We start from the raw sequence: 18,017 nt of genomic DNA on the forward strand, positions 1-18,017 counted from the left end.
CAGAGTGACAGCAACCACGGTGAGCCTGCCTGCTGGGAAATCCATTTGTCCATTTGAGCATCCATCCATCCTTCTACCCATCCATCCACCCACCCATCCATTCATCCACCCGCCCACCCATCCATCTGTCCATCCATCCTTCCACCCATCCATCCATCCACTCATTCATCTACCCACCCACCCACCCATCCATCCACTCATTCATCCACCCACCCATCCATTCAATGCACATGGTGCCAACAGTTCACCAGGCATTGGGTTCAGCATAGGAATGGTGTCTGTGTGGAGGGGAGCAGACAATAAACAAAAGCCAAAACCAGATAGCCTTGACCTGAGGAACTGGGTCCTGGGCCACCCACCTTCGTGTTGTCCTGTGTGGGGGTGGGAGCCAACAGGTGTGAGCAGTGATTTCTAGGCCATTCCCTGCCCTGCAGGTTGGGGCTTCCAAGGACCCCAGAGGATGTTGGGGCCTTGGATGCCCTGACCAGCTCTTCTTTGGGTTCTCTTTATCCTCCCCACCTCCCACCCACCCCACCGCCACTACCAGATCTTTGACATCTACGTGGTCACAGCTGACTACCTCCCGCTGGGGGCAGAGCCAGACGCCATCACGCTGAGGGAGGGCCAATACGTGGAGGTCCTGGACTCGGCCCACCCACTGCGCTGGCTTGTGCGCACCAAGCCCACCAAATCCAGCCCTTCTCGGCAGGGCTGGGTATCGCCTGCTTACCTGGACAGGAGACTCAAGGTACCCAGGGGCTGGGTGGGGGTTGACAGAGGGCCTCTAGAGAAACAACTTAAGGGATGGGAGGCGTTGACACCTCCTGGACCTGCCTGTAACCTCACCACATGGCAGTGGCCCAGACAGGGTACCCTCTGACTCAGTCCTGCCTCTCATCAGCTCTCGCCCGAGTGGGGACCTGCCGAGGCACCTGAGTTCCCTGGGGAGGCCATGTCTGAGGATGAGTACAAGACAAAGCTGAGGTAAGGGAAAGGTGGAGGTGGGGTGAGGTGTGCAGGGCTGTCCCCATGCTCCCAGCATGCTCTGCATTTGCCCTCATGCACAGCTCAGGTCTTAGCTTTGCAGGAGGTAGGGTTTGACTGGAGTGTTTTCTGGGAGTCTGGTTTCCCTGTGGGAACCTCTGAATAGCCAATTCCACAACAGCCTCCTAGGGAAGGAGCTGAGGCAGAAGGAAAGCCCCACAGGAGTGTTCGCTGTGGGCTCACACTGAGCGGAGCTCACAGAGGCAGGGAAGCCTTGCCAGGGAGGGAGGTGCCTTGCGTATCCTGTTGTGCATCACGTGCTCTCTTTCTCCGCCCTCTTGCTTCTTTCTGAAAGGGCAACAGGGCTTCTAAAGGTTCATGGGAAAATCCCATTGTTCTCACATTCCATTTCTCTATGAACTTTGTGAAGCTCCTTTGTAAATAATGCAAATAATGCAAATAATGCCCAGATGAAAGCAGCAGTTTTGAATGCATGCACGTCTCTGCATCCACATGCACACAGGTGCACACCAGACCCCATTTGGCAATTGAGGAAACGGGCCCAGAGAGGAGACAGTCATGGCCCATAACCCTCCAGAGAGGTAGGCTGAGGGCAGTGGAGGCATCTGGGCTCCCCCCCATTGGCCTTCTTCTTGGGCCCCCAGTGCTGTCATCCAGGACCTGCTGAGCTCGGAGCAGGCCTTTGTTGGCACGCTGCAGTTTCTGCAAAGCCACCACATGCAGCACCTGGACCGCTGTCCCCACGCACCCACTGCAGTGGCCAGCCAGAAGACGGTCATCTTCCGCAACGTGCAGGACATCAGTCGCTTCCACAGCAGGTGGGCTGGGCACTGCACACGCACACACCCACACACCCGCTCACGCATAACTGGCAAAAGGGTGGGTAGCTAGGGCAGGAGTGGAGCACATGGGAACCTTCGCAGTGACCTGACCCGCTGTCAGTGTGCTCTCTGTGCGCGCTCAGGAACAGGAGCATGTGCAGTTGCTGCCACAGAACACCCACTGATGAGCATGCTTCAAGTCCAGACATGTGCGCTCATGCACATGTATGGAGGCACACATGTAAGGGCACACCTGCCCACCATCTACATAGATGTGCATGCTTATGCACACACATATTTGCACACATGTGTATGTCATCATACCTGTGCACATGCATATACATGTGTATGCAGTCACATTAGCACGCACATTGCATATACCTTCTCACATGTGCATACATGTATTCACACATGTGCATGTACTATATGCATACCTAGAAATACATATGCAGGTGTGCATGATCTATGTATGCTTAGTCATGCCACACATGTGTACATGCCTACATGTGTGTTTCTGCACAAAAGTACACACATACACATACATGTCTTGCACATATTTATACCTGAAGTACATGTGAACATGCACACATACTTGAACACCACATAAATGTGTACCTACACAGGCCCACACATGTGCAAATCTATAGACACGCATGTGTGTTTACCACATTTATGTACATACACATACTCACACGCGAAGACCTGCATGTTTCTGCTCACCTATGTGCACATGGCCCGACAGCCTTATTCTCACAGATCTCTAGGGCCCACTGGAAACCAGCCTTTGGGAAGGACTCTGCTTAATTCCCCCCAAAGCCGGTGGCTCAGGGATGGGTGGGTGATGCAGGCCCTAATGTAACTCAAGGCCCTTCTACGTTTGCCGGGCTGGGGCTGCCCCCTGACTGCTGCCCCGAACCCCCACCCCTGCAGCTTCCTGCAGGAGCTTCAAAGGTGCGACACAGATGACGATGTGGCCATGTGCTTCATCAAGAACGAAGCTGCCTTTGAGAAGTACCTGGAGTTCCTGGTGGGCCGCGTGCAGGCTGAGTCCGTGGTGGTCAGCACCGCCGTCCAGGAATTCTACAAGGTGCCCCCTACCCTGATCCTGGTGGGGTCCCAGCCCTGCTCCGCTCCTGCATTCCAGTGCTGGCAGGCAGCTCTCATCTGATCCCAGCTGTCCCCAAGGGTCGTGGACTGGGGGTGGGGACACCATCTGCCAATCCTGTGCTCATGTCTGACCCTTAGAGCCTATCACAGCCCTGCCCTGGCTTTCCGGAGGAAGGCAGTCAGAGCCCACCGCCTGGGTCTGCACTCCCCTCTAGAGCCTCTTGACTCCCACCTGTCTGAGGGGGATGCTCTTGCCCAGTGTGGAAAGGGCTGGTGAGCCCTGTGGGTGGGCCATTTTTAGGGCCCTGTCCTTCGGCTCTGCAGGGCCCTCCCCTGAGTGCCCCCTGCACCAGGCCTAGGAAAGGGAGCAGCAGCCCCTCCTGCCCCCCTCCCCACACTCTTGTCTTCATCCTTGTCGCCCTGGGCCCCACACAAGGCCTGGATTCCTTCTGTCAGCAGAGCCCGTGTTGCTGCAGACAGGGTGGGCGCAGTGGGGTCCCTTGTGACAGGGAGTCCCTGCCCTGTGTTTCCGCCAGAAGTACGCGGAGGAGGCGCTGGCCGCCGCGGACCCCTCGCAGCCCCCTCCGCCGCCGCTGCAACACTACCTGGAGCAGCCCATTGAGCGCATCCAGCAGTACCAGACCCTCATCAAGGTGCCCCAGCCCCGCTCGGGGGGGGGGGGGGCGGGGTGGCGCGCGCGCACGGCCTCTGACCCCCACCCCTCCCTGGTTGCCCCGTGGCAGGACTTGATCCGCAACAAGGCGCGGAACGGGCAGAACTGCGCGCTGCTCGAGCAGGCCTACGCCGTGGTGTCCGCCCTGCCCCAGCGCGCCGAGAACCAGCTGCACGTGTCGCTCATGGAGAACTACCCGGGCACCCTGGAGGCCCTGGGCGAGCCCATCCGGCAGGTCCGGCGCCCCTTGGACCCGCGGCTGGCTCGCTGGGCACCAGTGCATGGGCGGGGCTTCGGGTTGCAGACTGGGGTGCGCATGCGTGGCGCCCCGAGGTCTGTGTGCTAGGGGCTGGGTTGCTCACACCACACCTTGACCACATTCCCAGGGCCACTTCATTGTGTGGGAAGGGGCGCCAGGTGCCAGGATGCCCTGGAAAGGCCACAACCGTCATGTCTTCCTCTTCCGCAACCACCTGGTGATCTGTAAGCCCAAGCGGGACTCGAGAACGGACACCTTCAGCTACGTCTTTAGGAACATGATGAAGGTTTGCCGGGCTGCCGTCTGGGTCACTGCCCCGTTCTCCAGAGGGACAAAGTGAGGCACTGTGGGAAGGAAGGCAGGGATGGAGGCTGGCACCCGGGGCCAGTCCTGAGGCTGCAGTGCTGGGAATGACCTCCGGGCGGCCTATTGGGGCTCAGGTCCTTCCCTGGTCTTCTCCACGGGCACAGTCCCGGGTCTGGCAGCCTGGAGGGGCAGGCGGGCAGCTAGCGCAGGAGCGAGGAGGCGAGCGGTGGTCAGTGCGGGCCCCTGCGTGGACACACTCCCTGGGGAGCCGGGTTGCTGCTGCACACTGATGCCTACTGATGCCCTCCCCTCCTCCAGCTGAGCAGCATCGACCTCAACGACCAGGTGGAGGGTGACGACCGCGCCTTCGAGGTGTGGCATGAGCGCGAGGACTCCGTGCGCAAGTACCTGCTGCAGGCCCGGACGGTCATCATCAAGAACTCCTGGGTGAAGGAGATCTGTGGCATCCAGCAGCGTCTCGCCATGCCTGTCTGGCGTGAGTGCCTCCGGGGCGTGGGGAGGCATTGGGGAGGCCCTCAGGGGTACCCCCTCGATCCGGCTTGGGTGCCACACAAGGCTAGTGTATCCCTGAAGCCTGGGGTCCCTGAACACCCAGCCCCAGCTGCACATCTCAGGTAAGTACCGTGGAATGGAGGGAGACCGCCCAGCTCTCACTGACAGCCAGTTTCAGGGGAGTGAGCCCAGTGCTTGCAGCCAGGGGCTGTCCCAGCTCCAATTCCAGCCCATCCGGGCCCAGAAGCTGGACTGACCTCCACAGCCCGCTCCCTGCAGAGCCTCTTTCTCACTTTGCTGGAAAGCTTCCAGCCAATGTTATGGCAGGTCTCCTCAGAAGAATGGGAGACCCCACCCCAAGCTGGGCATGAGCAGACACAGGCCCTCGTGCAGTTTAGGAAATAGGGGTATCCTGGGAGCCCAGGGCCTCCCTCTCCCTACAGTACTACAGGAAAGGAGAATAACCACCCCCCCACCCAAGGCTGTGGCTGAACACTGCCTCTTTTCCCCACCTCTGCACATTAAGCCCCAGGCTGCCTCATTCAACTCTGGCTCCCATTGGCCCTTGGATTTGGGGCCTCTGATGAAGAAAGGGGGGTTGGGCCCTGTGACTATCCTGCCCTTTGATACCGGCTTCAGCAAAGCAAGAAGACAGGCCCTGAAATCTGACACAGGATGGTGCTTGGCTGCCCTAGGCTTGTGTAGGCTCCACCCAGTGGCATCCAAGAGCCCTGATACTCTTTCCTGCAAAACTCTAGAGCCCCACGTGTGTCCTCAGGTCTCCCCGATTTTGAAGAGGAGCTGGCAGACTGCACGGCTGAACTGGGGGAGACAGTCAAGCTGGCCTGCCGTGTGACAGGCACCCCAAAGCCCATTGTCAGCTGGTACAAAGGTAGGCTCCGGGCAGAGGGACACTCGTCCACATGTTGGGGATTCCCAACCAAGGCTATTGCCAGGACAAGGACAGGGCCAGGACCAGGCACGATCTGGTCAGGGTGTCCTGGAGGGTCCCTAGAGCTGGATGCGTGAGGGAAGGCTATCCGTTCACTCACCCACCATCCCACTCCAAAGTGGATGTGGGGGTGCAGAGGAGAGGAAGGGCTCAGGCATGCATGAGTGTTTGAATGTGGTGCTTCAGCCCTAGCACCCCGCCCATTAGCTTACTCCCATAGCTAATACGGGCTAGTTCTAGATGCTGTGAGACAAGGCAGCTCTAGTGAGGAAGAGATTTTTCTCAAAGAACACAGTATGATTAAGAAGAGTTTTAAAGAAAATTGAACACTACACTGGTGAGAAAAGGCTAGGAACCTCCCACTAAGAAATGCTTTTCCATCACAACACACACTGCTCATTCTCTGAGGGTAGCAAGGGTGGTCTGTAAGAATTTCATTGGGAAATCTTATCCCATCCACCCTACACCCCCGACCTTGCCCATTCAGACTTTTTGTTTCACAAACTCAAAGGACGCTGAAAAAGAACATAGGTTGAGACCTTGAAGGATGTCAAAGGTGCATCTTGACATGGTGTAGCTCAGAGAGCACACCGTTCTTCAGGGAAGGAATAGAGAGAGACAGCCGCCCCACCTGCAGACGCGTATAGCGCTAGAGAGAGGCTGTGCTGAGAAACACTAGCTTCACACTTCGCTATTCTTATTTAGTAAGCATTAGATGGTTTTATAGCCATACTTTTTATACCTTCATGTTACATATACATACCCCTCACTTCTGCATGCTTTGAAGAACCTTTTTATATAAAGAGAAGAGTTTTGTCCTTCTACATGCTCATACCAACCGAAACAAACATCCCACCCTTTTGCTACCACACTTTCAAAACAAACTAAATGAAAGAAAAGTTGCCCAAAGTGGTCACTTACGAAGTGGCCTAAATCATATATATTGAAATGACACTTGGGAAGTTAGGCTCATGAGGTAGCGGTGAGAGAACACATAGGAATCAGTTATTCTTTCTGGAAGCAGAGAGGACCAAGACGTCCGTGAGTTCATGATTGCCGGCAGCAGCTGGTCTCAGGCCCCCCACATGATGGCAGGTGGAAAACCAGAGTGCTCTTTCTGGATCAAAGGCAAACTCTCAGGATAGGAATGAAGTCGAAGAAGAACCTCATCTGGCTTTGTTGGTGACCCACAGCAAAGTGACTGCTGGTCTGGTGCGGGCCTCGAACTCACCATAAAGCCGGCTTATAGGACTTGGACACCTGGGCTCTACTGTATGAGTCACCTTTTTATGTCAACTAACAATTTTACACAACACAATAAAAAAGCAAATGGACAGCTGGTTCCCTAAAGCAGTGATTGCAATTCTAAGTTGTCTTTGGTTAGTTTGACCCAGTTTGACAGAAAAACTAAACAAAACAAAGCCTATCGGGGCCCATGATTGAGCTAAAACCTCAGATGGAAGGGACTCAGATTTTGGCTCCCCTGAGCCCATTGTAAACATGACCTCAGGTCTCCCTTCAGTCCATTCTGAGTTACTTTATCAAACTCAGATTTCTCTTGGACGCATTCCAAAGAGAGTGTTGGAATAAAGTAAATGGGAGCAAGTAATGGAACTTGGGGGTCACACAGAGGTTCCCCAAAGCACCACTGTTGGTTTAGTCTTTGGAGAGCCCACCTCCAAGAACCAGGCCGCTCAGGAGTGAGAACAGAAGAACCCTATGTTTAGACTCTCTACGACATCTATGCCGACCTTCTCTAAGGAGTTTGTCAGCTTGTTGAAGGCACAGGACGCATGCACCTTTTTTGGGTACTGAGATGGAGCAAGAGGGTGACTCACTGAGGATAAGACACAGGGCAGCTTTTGTCTGTAAACCACCCTTTGGTATTCACGTGGCAATCATATGCAACAAAGTGCAGGGCTATGGACCACACAGGTCGGTCAACATGTCTACCACCAGTTCCCACAACCTTGTCTCTTGTCAAGTCCTGCTGGCTTCTCTCAGGGCTCACCTAGCGTTCTGATAACAGCCCGTCCTTAGCGCCAGAACCGTAAATCAGAAACCGAGAAGGACCAGAGATTCAACTCTATTTTTAGGGGAGCCGGTTGACCTGCAAGCCATCTTCAGACAAAAGAAAAAAACAAACAGACCCTGAGACAGAGCCTGAAGCAGCATCTTATAGCAAAAGCACCAGCCAGAGCAGCTCTTACATCGGCTGCCCACATCGCAATCCCACAGGATGAGGCAACCGAAGTCAGATTTTCACGGCATGCAGTGGGTTGCTACACAGACAGGAATTATGAATTTTAGGAGTCTCTGAGTCTGAGACACTGGGGGTTAAGCATTAGGCTGCTAACCACATTCAAACCCATGAGCCGCTTGGTGGGAGGAAGACGAGGTTGTTGGCTCCCTAAAAGGTTTATAGACATAGGGTCGCCAGGAGTCAGAATCGACTTGATGGCAATAGGTTTGGGTTTCTTGAGCTTTTATGAGGCTGCAGGCACACCTACCCAGCCTTCCGCTCAGAGATAGAGATTACTTAAATAACCTGGAATGTAAGCGGATGTCACCCAGGAAGGGCTGGGGAGGGCCTTACCTTTAGCACCCTGGAGCAGTTCCAAGGAGGGAGACCCCTCTCACTTTATTATCCACGTCTGCCTCTTCCTAAAAGACATTCTAAACATGCTTTATCTCAGAGCATCTGAATCATGCAGAAATGTGACGTGGAGAAGGATCTCCCAGAATCAGCAATGTGATGAATGTCATTGGTGACCTTGATAAGAGAAGGTCATGAATGTCATTGGTGACCTTGATAAGAGGAGGTCAAGATGTGTGGGAGCAAAAACCAGATGGAAATGAGTTTAAGGGCGCCCCTGCTTCCTGCTGAAGCAGGAGGTGAATCAGAAAGTGACCGGTCAGTGAGGGGAAGCCACTGAGATCAGAGATCATAGGGTTTGGGGGGAAAAGGGAGTGGTGAGTCAGTGTGACTTGTCCCTCTACGGACTCAGGGTCAGACCAGAAGATGATCTGGATGATACAGCCTTCCCTTAGCTGATCAGCACCCCCATGCTGAGATTCATCCCCTGGGAACATCTGCAGCCTGGTTGGGTGGTGGCCTGTCACTTCCACTCCCTCTGACCCCTGGTGCTGGTGGAGGCAGCCTCAGGCACACTGTGCATTGGTGGGCCCTTGCCTGCCCCACCCCACTCTTGGACCCTCCTCTATGCAGATGGGAAGACAGTGGAAGTAGACCCGCACCACATCCTAATCGAGGATCCTGATGGCTCATGTGCCCTCATCTTGGACAACCTCACTGGTGTGGACTCGGGCCAGTATATGTGCTTCGCGGCAAGTGCTGCAGGCAGTGCCAGCACCCTGGGGAAGATCTTGGTGCAAGGTGAGCCAGGAAAGCCCACTTTCGATTCACCCTGGAGGAGTCCCTCTGTTTCCACCTGGGCTGGAGCCGCCCCAGCTCCATCAACATGTCAGGCCCTTGTCATGAATGGAGCAGACAGATGAAGCTGGCAGGTGGGGCAGAGGGGTATGGGTGAGGGGTATGAGCCCAGAGGGGAAAGGTGAGGTTGGTGGTTCTGGACATCTGACTGTGGTCTAGTGGGGCAGGGCCAGGACAGCATTCATGGTTGCTTGGGCTCTTTGAGTGGGTCCCTGCCCCAGTACTGCCCTAGACCTCTCACTGTGCCATTCTCTTGCCCTGCAGTCCCTCCACGGTTTGTGAAGCAAGTCCGAGCAGCCCCTTTTGTGGAAGGAGAAGATGCCCAGTTCACCTGCACCATCGAAGGTGCCCCATATCCTCAGATCAGGTGGGGGCCTGGGGTAGTATCTGGGGAGACTTGGGGCGGGGGGAGTGGGTCTGTGGACAATGAAGGAGTGTTTCCCCAAGAGGTGATCATTGGAGATAGAATCCCTGTCTTCCCACTCAACATGGGTGTCTAGAGCCATGGGCCCATCCCAAGCGCTTGGGGTTTAGACCTGCTCTGAGGACATCCGCTAGGGAAGGAGTCCAGGCTTCCAGAAAGGGTGGGTTCCTTAGAACATGCAGAACAGCACAGCCAAAGCACTGGTGGTCTGGGAAGTTCCTGGGGCTCAGGAGCCACACAGCACGGAGGCAGTGGGCTGGCCCGGCCTCACTGGGCCCCTCTTGGCTTGGGTTCCAGGTGGTACAAGGACGGAGCCCTGTTGACCGCCAGCAGCAAGTTCCGGATGTTCAGTGAGCCTCGCAGTGGTGTGCTAGTGCTGGAGATCCGATCTGCCAGCCAAGGTGACCTGGGCTTCTACGAATGCGAGGTGAGGGTACCAGCAGGCAATTGAAGGGCAGGGGTTGGAACATGGGCCCTCCACTCACCTCAGAATCTAGGTCCACCCTAGAGCTCCTGGGGCCCTCGAACTCCCATCTCTGCATCACCAGCTCCGCCCTCCAGACACTGGGTCCCTGAGGAATTGTCCAGCAGACACCAGGTCCCTTGAGCTTCCTTGGCCACACACTGCACTGCTGCCTTTCCTGCCACAGGAACACTGGTGGCGCAGTGGCTGCCTGTTGGGATGCTTGCTCCACAGGAGACAGATGAGGTGGTCTGTTTGTCTGTTTCTCTGATTTTAAACTCCCATAAGGAGTTACAATATGGGAAACTCACAGGGACAGCTCTACCCTGTCGTATCAGGTCACTGTAAGTCAGCTTCGACTTGGTGGGAGTGGGTTTTGTTTTGTATTTTTTGTCTCCCTACCATCCACTCCCCATTCCTTCCATATTGGGGTGGGGGTGGGGGGAGAGGGGAGCACTCATCAGTTCCCCTGAGCTTTCCTGACAAGATACCCTTCTATTTCAAGGATGGTACTTGGTATTTGGATAATTTGGACCTGGGACTCACGGCATATCATTGATCCATGAGTTTAGAAATACATGTTTTAGTTACCCAAAGCCACTAAACAATTCAAGTGTGCATCTCTTTGTGGGACTTTAAGCCCTCATAGACTGCTGCATCAGGAGATGGGCTGAGTCCTGGGCCAGTGCCCAGTCCTCTCTCAGTCTGTAGTGGCCCCGGGCCCCAGCTGGCCCTGGTAAGTGTGTCTCAAGAGGGGGCTGGGTGGCGATGAGCTCTGTGCAGCTTTCCCCCAGCCTGTCCCTGGTTGTCGGTGTCCCTGGTTATCACAGTGGTGGTCATCACAGTGCTGTTGTGGGCACTTGGGAGTCAGATGACAGGGACCTACTGAGGTATGGGGGAAATGAAGTAAGGTAGCCACTGTCCACACAGCTATTTAAATTAAAGTTTAATCAGTTAAAGTAAGTCAAACATTTAGTTCCCTGCTACACAGTTCATGTGCTCAGAGTCACTTGCCCACAAGGCTGCCACTGGACTGGTAGAGAGAGAGTCCAGCCACGAGGATCCCCACTGAAGACAGCGCTGCTCCCTGAGTGGCTGCAGGGACAGGACCACCTTTGTGGACCAGCCCCTGCCCCCCTACTCCCCTCCTGAGTTTGGCACTACCAGGAGGAGCTGGACTGGGGAGGGATGACCATATCCCCTTTGTCCTCTGCTCTCCTCAAACCATGCCCCTGAGTCCTCTCTGTCTCTGCAGCTGGTGAACCGGCTGGGCTCGGCACGTGGTGGCGCAGAGCTGTATATACAGAGTCCTGCGCTGCGGGCCCGAGAACAACGCCGCAGGGAGCAGCTTGTCGCGGTGGAAGGTAGGTGTCCCTTGGAACTACCAAGGCTGGACCTGTCACTAGCTGGGAGGTGAGGCTGGATAGACAGGTCCGGAGGGCACTGCTTATCCTGAAGGCAGCACAGAAGGGGCATCAACTAGTGAGTCAGGAGCCCAGGAATCTACAGGGCTGGAGGACAGCCCTGGGGTCTCTAAGCCCCACACTCTCTGGGTAAATACCAGGTGTGCAGATAGACAATGGGGACACAGTATGAGGGGAAGCACCAAGGTAAGGGAGTTCCCACTGAGTACAGAAAGCAAGACTGCTCAGTCCTGCCCTCGAGGCATCTCTGGGGGCCAGGGTTCTTGCCTGTCTGTGCCATGAAGGCTCGGGCTAGCCATGAAGCTTCCTGAGAGGAGTCTGAGCTGCAGAGGGAACCTTGATCGGGACAGGTGTGCGCCTAAGCAGCAGGTGACGGGTGTGGTGCCTCACTCTGTGCATTTGTGAGAAAGGCTACAGGGTCCCAGCCAGGCTCATCAGGGGCCAGGTACTGGCAGCCAGGATTGAGGCAGGTGTCCCAAGCATACTCAACCCAGTAGAGGAACTTCACCTGTCAGGGGCTACCTGGGCAGGTGGTGAGCTTCCTATCCCTGAGGGTGTGCAAGCAGAGGCAGGAACAATAGTAGGAGAGCTGCAGCCATTAAGGTAGGATGCGCTGGAGTACATATCTTCCAAGTCCTGAGAGTCTTCGGTCCTGTAGGTGCTTTGGGAAGCCCAGGGTCCTGGCTACAGGGGCCAGACTGTCTGTGTGGACTTGGCCTCGGGCCTTTTGAGGCTCTCCAAGTTCCTCAGAGGGCCTTCCTTCCCTGGGCAGGGATCCTTGTTTCATGCCCCACCGGAAGCAGCAAGCACTGTCAAGTCCATTTCCACAGCACCCTTATGACCGAATTGTTCCCCGAAGGGCACCAGCCCACCCATGGTGCAGCTCTTTGTCTCCCCATCAGCAAGAGTCTTCAGCTGGGACACCTGGCAACCCCTTTCACCGCGCCACCATAAAAGTGTGTCTATCACAAAGTCATTCAAATCTTCGTTCTTTCGGTTTCTCTTTGTAAAAGTTCAATGACTTCGGAACAGGGAGGGGCCTCAGAGTTGGAGAGATGACCAGCACAGTGGCTTTGGGCTGCCTGGCCACTGAGGAGCTGGCCATGGCGCCAATCTGGCTGGACTTGGTGCTGGAGCCTCAGCGCGACAAGAAGGCCCTGGAGACGGAGTCACCTCCCGCTTCCTAACTCCTCTGCTGCCGCTTAATCTAACCTGCCGGTAGAGCAGCCAGCGCAGGCCCTGGCTAGCCCTTTGTGGTGGCTTCTCTTTGCTTGTGACCCGCACCGGCGGGAGCCTTGCTTCATACGGCTGCATCCCATCTGTGGTTATAAATACTCACTTGAAGTCGAGAGCCAGCCGGTCAGGTGGCAGCTTAGGTATGTGGACCAGGGTGCCCAGACATGTAACAGACTTCTCCTGAATAGTCCTCAAGGCCCCTGGCCACTTCCCTCAAGATCATGCAGGGAACCCTGTGCTTTCACAAGAGTCTGAACGTGATGAACAGACTGGCTCTTTCTGGTCTAAATGCACAGAGCATTTTGTCTGGATGCTCTTCTCTTTCCCCTCAACGGACCTGCCCCCTTCAGGGGGTGGCCTTCAGACATGCAAACACCCCTCCACACACATACACACAGAGAGCTCTACACAAGTAGATACACATGTGCATATATATATACACACACCTGTTTGCACTTGCACACTTATGTGTGCACACCCTGCCACACACACACGCATACACATGCCTGCATGTGCATACACAGTAACTATAGCTCCCACAGTAACTATAGCTCCCACACGTGCATTGCAGGTACAGACATTCTGTTAGAACACTTAATGTATGTGAACCTCATGGGGGACAGGTTTAAATACAATTGCTTGTCCCAGGAACAACCTTTATTTGTGCAGCAGTGTTGCAAATTTAAAAAAAATTCTCCTGGACTGGGATCCAGGAGGCTGTGTGGCTCTGGTCCTTTCCTTTGACTTTTCTGAGGCATCCTCTGAGTTTCCCTCTTGGGGTCGGGGTGGTGAGAGTGGAGCCCCTGAGATGTGGGTCGGGAAGCCTGTGCAATGCACACTGCTCAGCTGGGTGAGGCCAGGTGGGAGCATCTTTGTGCCCAAGCCTGACCTTGCCTGGAAGTCACAGGGAAGAGGCCAAGAGAGGTCCAGGAGGTGGTACTTCAAGGTGCCAGATGATTCACATCCCATCTGTGGGACTCAAGTCGTCCATCTGTAAAATGGGAATGGAAGTGCCTATCTTGCTGTCTTGGAAAACAACTAGAAAATCAAAAGAAACTATTGGGTTTGAGTGAGTGGTGGTGCCCCGAAGCCTAAATTTCCCTCCTTGTTTGGAACTCAGGACCTTGTCCAGGAACCCTCCAGGGCTGCTCCTGACAGAATCTCTAGGGCCTCGTGCCATGGAATTCAGATGTGGAATTCTGGAACTCCAGAGTCCCTCTCCGTGGGAGAGACATCTTTTCATCTTCAGAATATTCTGTAAAACATCTATCACCCATCCTCATACTAGCATAGCCACTATGAAGCTGTAGCCATTGCTACCCTTTCCTGGGCCTCTGTTTCTATGAATTAGAAATGGGCTGTGAACCGGCCAAGGGAGAAACTGGGACACCAATTTAGGCAGTATTGGCCCCACTCCCACTTTAGTTTCTGCAAGACTTTCCAGAACATTGGGCCCCATTCTCACATGGGTCATGTTCTTGTCATATCACCTCATCATCCAGACACAGGGCAGCAGCATCACCCCTATTTCAAAAATGAGGATACTGGGGTTACAAGCTGAGACAATCTTCCCAAGGACACACGGGCAGGCAAGATCTGGACTCAGGACTCTGGACTTGATGCTTCTAAGTTGAGAAGCCTAATCAACTTCTACACTGCCATGCCATTCAGGTAGTTCAGATCCCAAGTGCTTGCTGACCTGTAATCCTCAATGTTCCGACTGTTTTCTTTGTAGTCACTGAGCAGGAGACTAAAGTCCCCAAGAAAACCGTCATCATGTAAGTGCAGCTGTGTTCCTAACCGTCCTCTGACTGCTGTGCACCTTGCATGCCCCTTAACTTACCTGGGCTTTGCCTGTATGGCCCAGTTGTCTGCTTGCTTGCCTGACTGCCTGTCCACATGGCCTTTGTCCACCATGCAGACTAACCAGAATCTTTCAGATTCTCTCTACCTTCTTCTGGAACCATGGCTACCTTCACACTTCACAGACTTCCCTTCCAGGACCTCAGAGCCCAAGCCATGGCTTGGAACCAGAGTCACGCAGCTAGCTGGGATACTTCTATCAGTGTGTTAGAGCAGAATCCTACCCCCTAAGGCCCTAGGATCTAGAGAGGTGTTGTTCAACAGAACGTTCTTGATGATGGAACATGTCTGTATATTCACTGTTCCCTACAGCAGCCACATCTGACAATTGAGTGTTTGAAATGTGCTTGGTGTGAGTGGAGAACTGACTTCTTATATTGGATTTGAGCGTAATTATCTTGAATTTAATGTATAGAGTGCTATTAGAGAAGTTCCAGGACTTTAAAAGGCCTTAAAGCCCAACCCTCACGTTGAGAATATGGGTAAACTGAGGTTCAAAGAGGCGAGGAAACAGGCTCAGGGTAGTTCAGGATTGGAGATCAGGGGAGAACCCATTTTTCCCAGTGCCACGCCCTCTGTCCTTCAAATCCTTTAATGCCATTGATGAAATAATATGAGAAGCTGGGTGGATTCATAGGAGGTAGGATTGGTTTTGACCTCAGAACTCTAGTAGGACCTCTCAGAGGAAGTGCATGCAGTTGGTGGTATTTAAAGAACTTTCAAAAACGAGGAAGTCATGACTGCATGTTTCCAGAAAGGGAAACCTTTCAGATCTTAAAACTTAGGGCCTAAAACTACTCAAAGAGGTCAAGTTGCTGGAGAATCTTGTATCCAGACAATTTGATGAGACCCTGGGTTAAGCCTTCCTTGGACTACCTCTCTTCTCCTTCCAAATCAATAGTGTCACCTCACAGTACATGGGGATGCCTAAGGTATGAGCATCACTTCCTGGAAGTACACAGCTGCACCAGACTTAACCCATGAGTAGGGCATTATTGTCCACATTTTATGAACAAGAGGGGGAGTATCAGAGACAGTCAGGCACCCTCCTTGGGCAGGGGAGACTCATGCCTAGTGGGAAGCTGGATCAGGTGATTCATGAGGCATCCTGAAGTGTAGTCCTCTCTGGGGTTAGGGAGTTCACATCCTTCATCTACAAAAAAGAGTGCTCCCTCTCTCAACTTGAAAATGGAGAGGGGTGGTGGGCATCCCCACCAGTGGTGGACTGCACAGGGAGGAGTGAGTGCTAGGAAGACAGGAGGTACCAGAAAGGAAGGTCTCGGAGAGCGACTTCTGCCAATTACCCCTTCCCCCATACCTATAATGCAAGCAGGATGCCTGTGTGCCCTTATGGGGGCAGTGTTGAGCCTACAAGGAATGTACTTCAAGATGGATGTTCCAGCTGCTTGCTGCCCTCATTGCCAATTGAGGCTTGGCCCAGGTCTCCAGGATGTTTAGGTGGGCACTGACCTGGGGACTAGAGTAGTGTCTCAGCTATTGTGAGTGGTCCATGTCGCTAAACCTCAGCCTCCCCATCAGTTAAGTGGGTATAATGCTTTCTCGTATAGGTGAGGGCTTCAAGATATGTAATTGTTGTGTACCTGAAGGATAGTCACATGACTCAGGCCCAGTTCTAGATATAACTGATACTGACTGTAGCCCCTGAGCTAGACAAAAGCAAAAGTGAACAGTGCGTGTAAGTTACCACGCACAAGCCAGGCCCCTCTGCTGGAGTCTGAAGGGACAGTGCAGGTCAGGTCCCAGTGCTAATGGCAAAGTCAGGGTGCTAAGTGCCAACAAATGACCAGGGATAGATATGGCAGGGTCTGACTCCACAACCCCAGGCAAGTTCCAGAAACTTTCAGCTTCCCTGTCCTCATTGATAATACAGGCTTAAATCTACCTCCAAGGGCTGTTCTGAAGTCAGACAAGAGAGTTTACACAGCCATCGGCAAGCACCAGTGTACACCTAGATCTGGGATCTGACTTCTCTCCCCCACCCCTTCCTCTGTGCTGAGAAGGCCTGCAAAGGGAAAGGGTTTGTCTGAGGTCACAGCCCACAGCAGCCCAGCCCTGCCAGAGCCAGGTTTCAAGTTCAGGACTCCTCTTGGGACCTTCCTAAGATATCCAGGGCCTCTCAAGTCCCTGAGCTTGGCCCTCAGCATGCCCACTGGGCACCAGCAACCCAGCCTCATCCCTTGATTGAGGAGTTTAGGGGCCTACAGGCCTTGGTCTCTGAGAGTATAAATCCCTCTGAGTGGGACAGAAAGAAGAGGGCCCCCGAGGGTGCCATGTACCTGCATCCCCAGACTCTACTTCCTTCCCTCTTCAGTCTCCACCCCAGCCTGAATCCTCCCACTAGCTCTGCAAAAGGAAAGAGCAGGAGAGGGGAAAGAGGTCACGGGAACTAGTGAGCCTGGGGTTGGAGGTACCTGTGTAAGCAGCACTGGCCTCGCAAGAGTACACCGGAGCCCGAGGTTGGTCCTGAGCTTGGAGTTTATGCTTTGCTTCTTGAGCTCTCTGGCTGGCATCTGCAGGTTGGAGGCAAGTGCTCAAGGAGGCATCTTTCTGCAATCTGCCTCTCATTCATATACTAAACCAGACACCTTTGCTAGCCCTGCATGTACTGACAGCTCAGGGGCTGGACACAGCTGCTGGGTCTCTGTGCCAACTCCTCTCGGGCCTTCTCCCCGCAGAGAGGAAACCATCACCACTGTGGTGAAGAGCCCCCGTGGCCGGCGACAGTCCCCCAGCAAATCTCCTTCCCGCTCCCCTTCACGCCGCTCTGCAAGCCCATCAAGGCTGGTCACATTGACCCCAGAGCTTCGATACTCACAAGGGACTGGCCAGCCTCCCAGGCCTGAGGTGGAGCAGGGTCGGAAGCACACCGTCCCAGCGCTGTATGTGACAGAGGTGGAGACCCCCTCTCCACCACCGCCTGGGGGTCCCAAGGCCCAGCCAAAGTGGGTGGAAGTTGAGGAGACCATAGAGGTTCGTGTGAAGAAGACAGGCCCCCGGGGCACATCTCCGGCCAGAGAGGCACCAGGCAGTTCAGCAGAGCTGGTCTTCACACTACCAGGCCTGGCACCCGGAGGTGACCCCAACACCAACAACTCCAACAACACACTGCTGGACCAGGAGCCACAGGCCCAGGGCAGAGCTGGGAAACTCAGACACAGGTCCCCACCAGTGGTCTGTGTTGGCGAGCCCTTTGTTTTCTCTGTGGATGTTGGGGGCAATGTAGCCTGGGCCTCTCCTGGCACAGGCCTCCCAGAACCAGAGACTGAGGCTCCTGAAGATGAGCCAGAGGTGCTCCTTGGGGAGGAGAGCATGGTGGGGGGGGAAGAGGGAGAGGAAGGTGGCACCTGTGTGATTGATGAGTCACGGGATACAGCAGACTTTGGGGGATGGGACCCCAAGATTCTCACACATCATGGCCACCCGCTAACCCTGGCTGACCTGGAAGACTACGTGCCACGTGAAGGGGAGACCTTTGGCTTTGTCGGCTCTGCGCCCA

At 54.4% G+C, this 18,017-nt stretch overlaps 1 protein-coding gene across 1 annotated transcript in view; it reads left to right on the forward strand.

Annotated features, from left to right (window-relative positions):
* The window catches only part of OBSCN (obscurin, cytoskeletal calmodulin and titin-interacting RhoGEF), a 192,372-nt gene that overhangs the window by 157,080 nt on the left and 17,275 nt on the right, over window positions 1-18,017 (forward strand). Inside the window, exons 77-89 of the mRNA XM_075542891.1 lie at window positions 548-748; window positions 902-984; window positions 1,650-1,823; window positions 2,757-2,913; window positions 3,470-3,586; window positions 3,677-3,841; window positions 3,993-4,151; window positions 4,490-4,667; window positions 5,463-5,576; window positions 8,866-9,033; window positions 9,355-9,457; window positions 9,812-9,941; window positions 11,233-11,347. Of these exons, the coding sequence (XP_075399006.1) occupies window positions 548-748; window positions 902-984; window positions 1,650-1,823; window positions 2,757-2,913; window positions 3,470-3,586; window positions 3,677-3,841; window positions 3,993-4,151; window positions 4,490-4,667; window positions 5,463-5,576; window positions 8,866-9,033; window positions 9,355-9,457; window positions 9,812-9,941; window positions 11,233-11,347 (1,864 nt within the window). The remainder of the gene's footprint in view (window positions 1-547; window positions 749-901; window positions 985-1,649; window positions 1,824-2,756; window positions 2,914-3,469; window positions 3,587-3,676; window positions 3,842-3,992; window positions 4,152-4,489; window positions 4,668-5,462; window positions 5,577-8,865; window positions 9,034-9,354; window positions 9,458-9,811; window positions 9,942-11,232; window positions 11,348-18,017) is intronic.

Source organism: Tenrec ecaudatus, chromosome 2 (assembly GCF_050624435.1).
Source record: "Tenrec ecaudatus isolate mTenEca1 chromosome 2, mTenEca1.hap1, whole genome shotgun sequence".
Taxonomy (NCBI): domain Eukaryota; kingdom Metazoa; phylum Chordata; class Mammalia; order Afrosoricida; family Tenrecidae; genus Tenrec; species Tenrec ecaudatus.